General features: G+C 42.4%; 1 protein-coding gene across 1 annotated transcript in view; it reads left to right on the forward strand.

Annotated features, from left to right (window-relative positions):
* The window catches only part of ZGRF1 (zinc finger GRF-type containing 1), a 105,795-nt gene that overhangs the window by 67,676 nt on the left and 23,900 nt on the right, over nt 1–14,219 (forward strand). Inside the window, exons 20-21 of the mRNA XM_044301756.1 lie at nt 1,426–1,573; nt 1,684–1,811. Of these exons, the coding sequence (XP_044157691.1) occupies nt 1,426–1,573; nt 1,684–1,811 (276 nt within the window). The remainder of the gene's footprint in view (nt 1–1,425; nt 1,574–1,683; nt 1,812–14,219) is intronic.

The raw sequence follows: 14,219 nt of genomic DNA on the forward strand, positions 1-14,219 counted from the left end.
GGATGCACAAAAAGAATATTACATCAGCTTAATATGTCAATCCTGGTGACATGTTCCCTTTAATTGTCTATGGTTTGTCTTTTAGAGTTTTTTGCATCTGATAAGCTAATTTGTATAAGGGCTTCTTCACACAACCGCGTGAAGCCCGTGCCCATGCTGTGGACCGCATATTGCGGTCCGCAATGCATGGGCACCGACTGTGGCCGAGCTGCATGGGGTTCGCGGACCCATTCACTTGAATGGTTCCGCGATCCGTCCGTTCCGCAAAAAGATATAGCATGTTCTATCTTTTTGCGGTTCGGAGGCACGGAACCCCAGGAAGCACTCCTTAGTGTTCCGTTCCGTGCTTCTGTTCCGCACCCGTGATGCGGAATGCACACGGAATGATGCCCGTGTATTGCGGATCCGCAAATGCGGTCCACAATACGGCAACGGGCAGTAGACATTCATGTGAATGAGGCCTAACTTGTATATTTTCGTGTGCTCCATTTTCATGTGTACTACTTTTTGTATTGGCTGTCCTAAGGCTAAGTCATTAATATCTGTAGCCCAAACAACTCTTTTACGCTGCTGCAGGCGTTAGTATGGCACGCTTGGGAGACTTCACAAAGCCCCAAGCTGTCATAACAACCAAGTGAAACACCACAGTTTCACTGAAGGGTGTCTGATCAGAGGACAGAGAGAGCCCCTTCCCTCTGTCTAACTGCTCAGATGCCATGGTCGCTATTGACTAAGGCATTTGAGGGCTTAAATGCCCGTGATCGGAGTTGCCTCCAATCACAGGCGCTGCCAGTAGGTGTCTGATCCGTAACATAGCAGTCACTCTCTAGCTATGGCGCCTGCTCAAGCAATGTTTAAAGCCTTAATTTCTGCATGTACAGCAGTGGGCTAAATATCATGAAGTACTGCTGACTTAGTATTATCAGTTTTGTCACTTTTACATGGGCCAAGGATCAGGACAAATGTCAGTTATGATAATTTGTTCCTGATAATTGCCTTCTCTAAAGGTGCCACCGATTACTCAACAAACAAGCAAATGCTTGTTCAGTGGGTGATCCCATCTTTCATGCATCACCTAAAATCATTGTTCGTGTGCAACACATCTCCCTGTATACATATGGATGTGCTGCTGACAAATACTGAATCTGTATGGGGACAAACAATCACTGTAGTGATCGTTCATCCCTATAAGAAGGGATGATTGCTGCATGTAAATGCAGCTGAAAGAGTTGGCAGTGATAGTGAACCAGCGGTTTGCTTCCGCTCATTGCCCTGATTATCGGCCCTTGTAAAAGGCCATTTAGCCCCCCTTCACCAGTAGCCTTCATAAAATCACTGTTGTGTATTTTGATGATATCTTTGTTTGAATGTCACTGTCAATATGCATTTTCCTCATTGACCACTGCAATTATGTGATATTTGAAGCTTGCATGCTGGATCTGAGAATGAAAGTGAACAACTTAAAGAACTTCAAGCCCTATTAAAGGAAGACTTAACCCCTGGAGAAAAGGCATATGTTCGAAAAAGTATTGAGCTACATAAACTGGGCACCAATAAGACATTGCTGGGACAAGTATGTATTGAGAATATTAGGTATCCATTACAGATTGGATTTACTCTTGGCCTACTCGTTTATATTACAGCATTTTTTACATTCTTTATCATTCTTTTGCATATTGCCAGGTTCGTGTGGTTGGTGCCACCTGTGCAGCTTGTCCCTTCCCTTGCTTGAGTAATCTGACGTTCCCAGTTGTAATTCTTGATGAATGCAGTCAGATGACAGAACCAGCATCTTTACTTCCAATTGCCAGGTAGTGTAAACATGACCAAACTATTTGATATTTAAGACACTGTATCAGGTATGTTCTCAGAACATATAACTTACCGTATTTATCGGCGTATAACACGCACTTTTTCCCCCTGAAAATAGGGGGCAAATGATGTATGCGTGTTATACGCCGATATAATGTTAAGAAGCCATGTTTTTACATACCGGAGGTATAACATTAAGACGGCGCAGCGCCTGCCGCAGCTCCCTCCTCATGCGCCGCCTGTCCCAGCTCCCTCTGTCATGCGGCGCCTGCCCCAGCTCACTCTGTCATGTGCCGCCTGCCTGTTCATTCATAAAGTGAGATAAGCAGGCAGGCGGCGCATGAGGAGGGAGCTGGGGCAGGCGGCGCATGAGGAGGGAGCTGGGGCAGGCGGCGCATCAGGATGGAGCTGTGACAGGGGGCGCATGACCGAGGGAGATGCCGGTCTGCGCCGTCTTAATGTTATACCTCCGGTACTACAGTAAGTACCGTACAGCGCGTCTACAATTAGATCTAGAGATCAGATTGAATGTTTAACAGTTGCGGGGCCCGGTGTATTACAGTAGAGTCACTGCACCGGGCCCCGCCATGAGTGTCCCCGCCTCCTCTCTCCACACTGATCTATCTGATGGGGGATCTGTAGATGACACTTATGGGGATCTGTGGATGACATAAGTGTCATCCACAGAGCCCCATAAGTGTCATCCTTTTACATTATTTACCTTATAAGTGGTAATAATATTAATAAAAAAAAGTTCTGAGCTACCCTTATTTTGCTTCAAAGTTCTTTATTTGAAATTTAAATTTTTTTCCTGAAATTTCCCTCTTAACCCCTTAGGGACACAGCCTTTTTACACCTTAGGACCAGGCCATTTTTTGAAAATCTGACCAGTGTCACTTTAAGTGCTGATAACTTTAAAACGCTTTGACTTATCCAGGCCATTCTGAGATTGTTTTTTCGTCACATATTGTACTTCATGACACTGGTAAAATAAAGTTAAAAAAATATTTTTTTTTGCATAAAAAAAAGTCAAATTTACCAAAAATTGGGAAAAATTTGCAAATTTCAAAGTTTCAGTTTCTCTACTTCTGTAATACATAGTAATACCCCCAAAAATTGTGATGACTTAACATTCCCCATATGTCTACTTCATGTTTGAATTATTTTGGGAATGATATTTTATTTTTTGGGGATGTTACAAGGCTTAGAAGTTTAGAAGCAAATCTTGAAATTTTTCAGAAATTTACAAAAACCCAATTTTTAGGGACGAGTTCAGGTCTGAAGTCACTTTGCGAGGCTTACATAATAGAAACCACCCAAAAATGACCCCATTCTATAAACTACACCCCTCAAGGTATTCAAAACTGATTTTACAAACTTTGTTAACCCTTTAGGTGTTGCACAAGAGTTATTGGCAAATGGGGATGAAATTTGAGAATTTCCTTTTATTGCCTAATTTTCCATTTTAACCCATTTTTTCCACTAACAAAGCAAGGGTTAACAGTCAAACAAGACTGTATCTTTATTGCCCTGACTCTGCCGTTTACAGAAACACCCCATATGTGGCCGTAAACTACTGTACGGCCACACAGCGGGGCGTAGAGTGAAAGGTGCGCCGTATGGTTTTTGGAAGCCAGATTTTGCTGGACTGGTTTTTTGACACCATGTCCCATTTGAAGCCCCCTGATGCACCCCTAGAGTAGAAACTCCATAAAAGTGACCCCATCTAAGAAACTACACCCCTCAAGGTATTCAAAACTGATTTTACAAACTTTGTTAACCCTTTAGGTGTTGCACAAGAGTTATTGGCAAATGGGGATGAAATTTGAGAATTTCATTTTTTTGCCTAATTTTCCATTTTAACCCATTTTTTCCACTAACAAAGCAAGGGTTAACAGCCAAACAAGACTGTATCTTTATTGCCCTGACTCTGCCGTTTACAGAAACACGCCATATGTGGCCGTAAACTACTGTACGGCCACACAGCGGGGCGTAGAGTGAAAGGTGCGCCGTTTGGTTTTTGGAAGGCATGTTTTGCTGGACAGTTTTTTTGACACCATGTCCCATTTGAAGCCCCCTGATGCACCCCTAGAGTAGAAACTCCATAAAAGTGACCCCATCTAAGAAACTACACCCCTCAAGGTATTCAAAACTGATTTTACAAACTTTGTTAACCCTTTAGGTGTTGCACAAGATTTAATAGAAAATAGAGATACAATTTCAAAATTTCACTTTTTTGGCAGATTTTCCATTTTAATATTTTTTTTCCAGTTACAAAGCAAGGGTTAACAGCCAAACAAAACTCATTATTTCTGGCCCTGATTCTGTAGTTTACAGAAACACCTCATATGTGGTTGTAAACTGCTGTACGGGCACACGGCAGGGCGCAGAAGGAAAGGAATGCCATACGGTTTTTGGAAGGCAGATTTTGCTGGACTGGTTTTTTTGACACCATGTCCCATTTGAAGCCCCCCTGATGCACCCCTAGAGTAGAAACTCCATAAAAGTGACCCCATCTAAGAAACTACACCCCTCAAGGTATTCAAAACTGATTTTACAAACTTTGTTAACCCTTTAGGTGTTGCACAAGATTTAATAGAAAATAGAGATACAATTTCAAAATTTCACTTTTTTGGCAGATTTTCCATTTTAATATTTTTTTTCCAGTTACAAAGCAAGGGTTAACAGCCAAACAAAACTCATTATTTCTGGCCCTGATTCTGTAGTTTACAGAAACACCTCATATGTGGTTGTAAACTGCTGTACGGGCACACGGCAGGGCGCAGAAGGAAAGGAATGCCATACGGTTTTTGGAAGGCAGATTTTGCTGGACTGGTTTTTTTGACACCATGTCCCATTTGAAGCCCCCCTGATGCACCCCTAGAGTAGAAACTCCATAAAAGTGACCCCATCTAAGAAACTACACCCCTCAAGGTATTCAAAACTGATTTTACAAACTTTGTTAACCCTTTAGGTGTTGCACAAGATTTAATAGAAAATAGAGATACAATTTCAAAATTTCACTTTTTTGGCAGATTTTCCATTTTAATATTTTTTTTCCAGTTACAAAGCAAGGGTTAACAGCCAAACAAAACTCATTATTTCTGGCCCTGATTCTGTAGTTTACAGAAACACCTCATATGTGGTCGTAAACTGCTGTACGGGCACACGGCAGGGCGCAGAAGGAAAGGAATGCCATACGGTTTTTGGAAGGCAGATTTTGCTGGACTGGTTTTTTTGACACCATGTCCCATTTGAAGCCCCCCTGATGGACCCCTAGAGTAGAAACTCCAAAAAAGTGACCCCATTTTAGAAACTACGGGATAGGGTGGCAGTTTTGTTGGTACAAGTTTAGGGTACATATGATTTTTGGTTGCTCTATATTACACTTTTTGTGCGGCAAGGTAACAAGAAATTGCTTTTTTGGCACCGTTTTTTTTTTTTTTGTTATTTACACCATTCATCTGACAGGTTAGATCATGTGGTAATTTTATAGAGCAGGTTGTCACGGACGCGGTGATACCCAATATGTATACAATTTTTTTTATTTATGTACGTTTTACACAATAATTTCATTTTTAAAACAAAAAAAATGTTTTAGTGTCTCCATAGCCTAAGAGCCATAGTTTTTTAAATTTTTGGGCGATTATCTTAAGTAGGGTCTCATTTTTTGTGGGATGAGATGACGGTTTGATTGGCACTATTTTGGGGTGCACATGACTTTTTGATTGCTTGCTATTACACTTTTTGTGACGGAAGATGACAAAAATGGCTTTTTTTACACCGTTTTTATTTTTATTTTTTTACGGTGGTCATCTGAGGGGTTAGGTCATGTGATATTTTTATAGAGCCGGTGAATACGGACGCGGCGATACCTAATATGTATACTTTTTTTTATTTATGTAAGTTTTACACAATGATTTCATTTTTGAAACAAAAGAAATCATGTTTTAGTGTTTCCATAGTGTAAGAGCCATAACTTTTTCAGTTTTTGGGCGATTATCTTGGGTAGGGTATGATTTTTGCGGGATGAGATAACGGTTTGATTGTTACAATTTTGGCATAGATGCGACTTTTTTGATCACTTTTATTACCTTTTTTGGGAAGTAAGGTGGGCAAAATTCCAATTTCATCATAGTTTTTAATTTTTTATTTTTATGGCGTTCACCGTTCGGGTAAAGTAACATTACCGTTTTATAGATCAGGTCGTTACGGACGCGGCGATACCAAACATGTGTAGGGAATTTTATTTCTTTCATTTTTAATCAGTGATAAATGTGTTTTTTGATTTTTACTTTATTTTTCACTTTTTTCACTTTTTTTTTGACCCAGACCCACTTGGTTCTTGAAGATCCAGTGGGTCTGATGTCTACATAATACAGTACAGTACAATATATAGTACTATACTGTATTTTACACTTTGTCTGAACAGATCTATGCCTTTCAGCATAGATCTGTTCAGCACCATGGACAGCAGGACGCCTGAGCAGGCGTCCTGTTGTCATGGGAACCTTCCCCGTCTGCTCAGTAGTGGCCAGAGCTGCGCAGACGGGGAAGGGTAAGGACGGGGCTCTGGGGGGGCTGTCTGGGGGCTCTCTCCCTCTCCATTCGGGGGACTGCAAAGGCACAGCAGCCCCCCGATGGGAGAGGGAGGGAGCTCCCTCTTACTGTTAACCTTTTCCATACAGCGGTCCGTACGGACCGCTGTATGGAAAGGGTTAAACGGCTGACATCGCATCACCGATGTCAGCCGTTTATACCAGGGTGCCAGCAATGTGCTGGCACCCTGGTATACCCACTAGACGCCAACGATTACGCAATGGGAGGCGGGCGGGGGATCGCGATCCCGCCTACCGCACCGCCCGCCTCCCGCACCGCCCGCAACCCTCCCCCTGCACCTCCCACCGTGCCCAAATAACTCAGGGGTGCAGGGGGAGGAATACTGGACAACGTTTTGAAACCTAAAGTTTCTGATCCCCGCGGTCAGGGACCGCGGGGATCATAAACTGCAGATATCGCAGCAAACCGCAGGTCTGAATTGACCTGCGGTTTGCCGCGATCGCCGACATGGGGGGGTCACGGGACCCCCCCGCGCATTTAGCCTAGGTGCCTGCTCAATGATTTGAGCAGGCACCGGGTTCCGATCACTGCCAGCCGCACGGCAGTGATCGAAAATGCACAGGGCGTACATGTACGCCCTGTGTCCTTAAGTACCAGGGCACAAGGGCGTACCTGTACGCCCTGTGTCCTTAAGGGGTTAAAATGAAGGTGCGTGTTATACGCCTGTGCGTGTTATACGCCGATAAATACGGTATTAATGTCTTTGTGAACTCTGAAGTAATAGTGAAAAAAGGTGAACAGAGACATTGTATGAAGAACATACTGTACACTATATGGACAAAATTATTGGGGCACACCTCTTAATTTATAAATTCAAGTATTTCATTAAGTCCCATTGTCGCAGGTGTATAAAATCCAGTCCATGCAGACTGCCTTTACAAACATTTAGGAAAGAATGGGTCATTCTAAAGAGCTCACTGAATTCCAGCGTGATACTGGAATAGGATGTCACCGCTGCAACAGGTCAGTTTGTGAAATTTCTTCAACCTAGATATTCCACAATCACCTGTTAGTGGTATTATTGTAAAAGGGAAGCTTTTAGGAATCACAGCAACTCAACCACGAAGTGACAGACCACGTAAAGTTAGAGAGCAGATTCGCTGAGTGTTGAGGTGGATAGTGCATAAAAGTCGCCAGTGCTCTGCTAACTAAATAACTGCAGAGTTCCAAACCTCCTCTGCCATTCAGTACAAAACTGTACGCCAGGAGCTTCATGGCATGGTTTTCCATGACCGAGCAACCACAATGCCAACTGTCGGATGGAGTGGTGCAAAGTATGCTGCCAGTGGACTCTGAAGCCATGGAAATGTATTATGAGCACCTTTGGAATGAACTACACTCCTCAATATTGAAATTGCAGCACCAAGAAAAACAAGCCACATGGCTATACAATGCAAGGCATTAGCAGGTTTCACTAAGATCTACAGATGATCAAGTTTTCAAGCACCTAGCACCAATCTGTGGCATGTGGGAGGGGCTTAAAAGGCAGATTGTAATCAAAGTTTTAGCCATATGAAACAAAAAAAATGGATGAAATCATGTTGGATGATTGTGAGATGCCTCTTCTGCCAGTTATTGCCACTTGTCAGAACCTGAGAGGGACAGAATCCTTAGAGACCTTGGTTTATCAATCCAGCAGATCGGAACACAGTTAGTCCAAGATGTCAGCACTGTTCAACGTTGCATTTCCTAGTGGTTTGGAGAACGACAATGAACTAGAATGACAGACAGAGGTGAACCTCTGCATGGGCGCATCGTCTGATTAGAAGAATGGCTCGTAGTAATCCATTCTGTGCTGCAAGTGAAAATGGATGTCACATCCCAAACCTAAGGCGGAAAACAGTGTCTACACAAACCATCAGAAGGCGTTTGCACAACATTGGGCTATAAGCCAGATATCCAGCTACAGGTGTTCCACTGACCTCAGGGCACCGCTCTCAATGGTTACCATGGTGCACAGCAACACAGCAATGCACAGAAGCCAGAATGGAGGTCTATCCTATTTAGTGACGAGTTCAGCTTTTGTCTCAGATGCAATGATAACCAAGGATTGGTCTGGAGACCACGTGTGCAATGCCATGAGAACTTCACAAGGGAACGTCACATGGTCCTACTCCCGGGATTATGGTGTGGGGTGTAATAATGTACAGTAGCTGAACCCCTCTAGTCTTCATTTCAGGTACACCAACAGCTCAGTAGTACATTGATTTGGTTGTGGAATCAGTGGTACGGCCATTTCCCCAAAGTGTCCAAGGAGTCATTTTTCAAGCAAAACCCTCAAGAAAAAAACTGAGAGGAAGGAGAGGGAAAGGACTAACAAAGAAAATTAACAGGAAAACAGCAAAGGGGCAAGGTATTTTTAATCTGAGTAAATATGCACTAAAAAAAGGACAAACTAGAATTACTAGAAAAAGTAAGATTCTGCCCCTTTGATGCCTTAAGAAGTATAAAAACAATTCTACGGAACCTAGCCCTTAAGAAATATTTTATAAAGAAAGAAAAAAAAAAAGTAGGACAGCTGAGACCAAGAAAGTAAACCTAAGTAAAGACACAAATATAATAAAAAAAAGAGGTGTGCATTTTTACCAACACTGAACTTAAACCCAAATCCCATTTTAACTCTCTAGGAGAATATTCAAATGCTTTTCAAACTTTTCAAACCCTAGTACTACGGGATTTACGTAAAATAACCCTAACAAGAAAAAAGGTCCACAGAATTTATCAAATGGAGAGAAAAAAGCAATTAAAACTTTGCAGATGAATAATGATATTGTCATTAGACCGGCAGACATAGTGATGTGATTACTTACCGATAAAGAAGTGATGAGATTACTTATCGATGAAAAAAACATACAAAAAACTTTGCACTAACCCCACGGACCTGTATGAAAAGAAACTAAACCTATTAGTAAAAAAGGGAAATCTCAAGGGGATCCTGTCTACTGATGAAGCAACATATATAAATAACCAAAATCCTAGGATACCAATGTTCTATTATTTGCCTAAAATTCATAAATGCCAAATTAACCCTCCGGGTAGACCTATATACTCAGGGATTGATGGCTTAACCCCTTAAGGACCAGGCTCATTTTCACCTTAAGGACCAGGCCATTTTTTGCAAATCTGACCAGTGTCCCTTTAAGTGCTGATAACTTTAAAACGCTTTCACTTATACAGGCCATTCTGAGATTGTTTTTCCGTCACATATTGTACTTCATGACACTGGTAAAATAAAGTCAAAAAAATAAATTTTTTTGCATAATAAAATACCTAATTTACCAAAAATTTGGAAAAATTAGCAAATTTCAAAGTTTCAGTTTCTCTACTTCTGTAATACATAGTAATACCCCCAAAAATTGTGATGACTTAACATTCCCCATATGTCTACTTCATGTTTGAATTATTTTGGGAATGATATTTTATTTTTTGGGGATGTTACAAGGCTTAGAAGTTTAGAAGCAAATCTTGAAATTTTTCAGAAATTTACAAAAACCCAATTTTTAGGGACCACTACAGCTCTGAAGTCACTTTGCGAGGCTTACATAATAGAAACCGCCCAAAAATGACCCCATTCTATAAACTACACCCCTCAAGGTATTCAAAACTGATTTTACTAACTCCGTTAACCCTTTAGGTGTTGCACAAGAGTTATTGGCAAATGGGGATGAAATTTGAGAATTTCATTTTTTTGCCTAATTTTCCATTTTAACCCATTTTAACCCTAACAAAGCAAGGGTTAACAGCCAAACAAGACTGTATCTTTATTGCCCTGACTCTGCCGTTTACAGAAACACCCCATATGTGGCCGTAAACTACTGTACGGCCACACAGCGGGGCGTAGAGTGAAAGGTACGCCGTATGGTTTTTGGAAGCCAGATTTTGCTGGACAGTTTTTTTGACACCATGTCCCATTTGAAGCCCCCTGATGCACCCCTAGAGTAGAAACTCAATAAAAGTGACCCCATCTAAGAAACTACACCCCTCAAGGTATTCAAAACTGATTTTACAAACTTCGTTAACCCTTTAGGTGTTGCACAAGAGTTATTGGCAAATGGGGATGAAATTTGAGAATTTAATTTTTTTGCCTAATTTTCCATTTTAACCCATTTTTTCCACTAACAAAGCAAGGGTTAACAGCCAAACAAGACTGTATCTTTATTGCCCTGACTCTGCCGTTTACAGAAACACCCCATATGTGGCCGTAAACTACTGTACGGGCAAACAGCGGGGAGTAGAGTGAAAGGTGCGCCGTATGGTTTTTGGAAGCCAGCTTTTGCTGGACAGTTTTTTTGACACCATGTCCCATTTGAAGCCCCCTGATGCACCCCTAGAGTAGAAACTCCATAAAAGTGACCCCATCTAAGAAACTACACCCCTCAAGGTATTCAAAACTGATTTTACAAACTTTGTTAACCCTTTAGGTGTTGCACAAGATTTAATGGAAAATAGAAATACAATTTCAAAATTTCACTTTTTTGGCAGATTTTCCATTTTAATATTTTTTTTCTAGTTACAAAGCAAGGGTTAACAGCCAAACAAAACTCATTATTTATGGCCCTAATTCTGTAGTTTACAGAAACACCCCATATGTGGTTGTAGACCGCTGTACGGGCAAACGGCAGGGCGCAGAAGGAAAGGAATGCCACACGGTTTTTGGAAGGCAGATTTTGCTGGACTGGTTTTTTGACACCATGTCCCATTTGAAGCCCCCCTGATGCACCCCTAGAGTAGAAACTCCAAAAAAGTGACCCCATTTTAGAAAGTACGGAATAGGGTGGCAGTATTGTTGGTACTAGTTCAGGGTAGATATGATTTTTGGTTGCTCTATATTACACTTTTTGTGCGGCAAGGTAACGAGAAATAGCTTTTTTGGCAGTTTTTTTTTTTTGTTATTTACAACATTCATCTGACAGGTTAGATCACGTGGTAATTTTATAGAGCAGGTTGTCACGGACGCGGCGATACCTAATATGTATACAATTTTTTTTATTTATGTAAGTTTTATACAATAACTTCATTTTTAAAACCAAAAAATTGTTTAGTGTCTCCATAGTCTAAGAGCCATAGTTTTTTCAGTTTTTGAGCGATTATCTTGAGTAGGGTCTAATTTTTTGCGGGATGAGAAGACAGTTTGATTGGCACTATTTTGGGGTGCATATGACTTTTTAATCGCTTGCTATTACACTTTTTGTGACGCAAGATGGCAAAAAATTGCTTTTTTTACACGTTTTTTTTTTTTTTTTTTACGGTGGTCATCTGAGGGGTTAGGTCATGTGATATTTATATAGAGCCTGTCGATACGGACGCGGCAATACCTAATATGTATACTTTATTTTTATTTATGTAGGTTTTACACAATGATTTTATTTTTGAAACAAAAAAAATGATGTTTTAGTGTTTCCATAGTCTAAGAGCCATGTTTTTTCAGTTTTTGGGCGATTATCTTGAGTAGGGTCTCATTTTTTGCGGGATGAGATGACGGTTTGATTGGTACTATTTTGGTGTACATGCGACTTTTTTGATCACTTTTATTACCTTTTTTGGGAAGTAAGGTGGGCAAAATTTCAATTTTCTCATAGCTTTTATTTTTTTATTTTTATGGCGTTCACTGTGCGGGGAAATTAACATGACCGTTTTATAGATCAGGTCGTTACGGACGCGGCGATACCTAATATGTGTAGTTTATTTTATTTTTTTAATTTTTATTCAGTGATAAATGTTTTTTTTTTTTATCTTAACTTTTTTCACTTATTTTTTTTATTTTTTGACCCAGACCCACTTGGTTCTTGAAGATCCAGTGGGTCTGATGTCTGTAAAATACAGTACAGAACCCCTATAGGTTTCTGTACTGTATTTTACTTACACTGAACAGATCTATGCTTTCAGCACAGATCTGTTCAGCACCATGGACAGCAGGACGTCTGAGCAGGCGTCCTGTTGCCATGGGAACCTTCCCCGTCTGCCACAACTTCGCAGACGGGGAAGGGTGAGGACGGGGCTTCGGGGGGCTGTCTGGGGGCTCTCTCCCTCTCCCATCGGGGGGCTGCAAAGGCACAGCAGCCCCCCGATCGGAGAGGGAGGGAGCTCCCTCTTACTGTTAACCTTTTCCATACAGCGGTCCGTACGGACCGCTGTATGGAAAGGGTTAAACGGCTGACATCGCATCAACGATGTCAGCCGTTTATACCAGGGTGCCAGCAATGTGCTGGCACCCTGGTATACCCACTGTACACCAACGATTACGCAATAGGAGGCGGGCGGGGGATCGCGATCCCGCCTGCCGCACCGCCCTCCTCCCGCAACGCCCCCACCGCCTGCGACACCCCCCCCTGCACCACCCGCCGCCATCAAATCGTGCAGGGGTGCAGGAGGGGGTGTACTATATTGATTTTAGGCACTCTAAAGTTTCTGATCCCCGCGGTCAGGGACCGCGGGGATCAGAAACTGCAGAAAGCGCAGCAAACCGCAGGTCTGAATTGACCTGCGGTTTGCTGCGATCGCCGACACGGGGGGGTCACATGACCCCCCCTGGCGTTTTAACAGGATGCCGGCTGAATGATTTCAGCCGGCATCCTGTTCAAATTAACCCCTGCGGCGCCGGAATGCCGATTTTAAAGTCAAGACGTACCGGTACGTCCTTGGTCCTTAAGGACTCGGGAAATAGGGCGTACCAGTACGTCCTATGTCCTTAAGGGGTTAAAGGGATTCTGTCATCAGATTTTACCCCTATAACCTATACATATGCTCATGTCCAGACTAATAAGAAGAATCCTAAGCTGGCCTTATTAAACCTCACTGTGGCTCTATTTGCCCAAAAAACAGGTTTTTATAACCTGTCAATCACGTACTTAAGGTGCCCAAGGGGAGGTCCGTTAATACAGGGTGCCCGCCCGCACCCCTCACCGTCCGGTGCCCAGCTCCGCCTTCCCTGTCTTCAGCTCTGCCTTCCCTGTCTTCAGCACCGCCTTCTACAGCTCAGCGCCGCCTCCACAATTCTCCCAGTCCCTTTGCCATATCCCGCGCCTGCGCACTAGGCTCAGCCTGATGCGCCCGTGCGGACTCCTGGCAGTGGCTTCGTTGAGAGAAGTGCACATGCGCCGGCCTGATGCGCACTTCGCTCAACCCTGATATGACCTGCAGATTGGCTGAGCCTAGTGCGCAGGCGCGGGATCTGGAAGAGGGACTGGGTGGATTGCGGAGGCGGCTTTGAGCTGTAGAAGGTGGCGCTGAAGATAGGGAAGGCGGCGCTCAAGACAGGGAATGCGGGGCTGGGCACCGGACGGCGAGGGGTGTGGGCGGGCACCCTGTATTAACGGACCTCCCCTTGGTCACCTTAAGTAAGTTATTGGCAGGGTATAAAAACCTGTTTTTTGGGCAAATAGAGCCTCAGTGTGGTTTAATAAGGCCAGCTTAGGATTCTTCTTATTAGTCTGGACATGAGCATATGTTTAGGTTATAGGGGTAAAATCTGATAACAGAATCCCTTTAACTTCAAATTTATCCAAATATGTTGATGTCCTATTACAAAAATCTGTACAGAAACGTCCAGCCTATCTAAAAGATATGAAACACATTGTACGATTATTGAAAGAGATAGAATGGCAAGATGGCTTTATTTTAGGTACCTTAGACGTCACCTCTTTATATACTATAATTGAAAATACAAAAGGAAGAGAAGCAACAGAATACTTTTTAAAGAAAGATGGGTACATGCCTGGGGAACAGATAGATTTCGTAGGAGAATGCATTACTTTTATTCTTACTCATAATTATTTTAAATATAAGCA

Source organism: Bufo gargarizans, chromosome 1 (assembly GCF_014858855.1).
Source record: "Bufo gargarizans isolate SCDJY-AF-19 chromosome 1, ASM1485885v1, whole genome shotgun sequence".
NCBI lineage: Eukaryota > Metazoa > Chordata > Amphibia > Anura > Bufonidae > Bufo > Bufo gargarizans.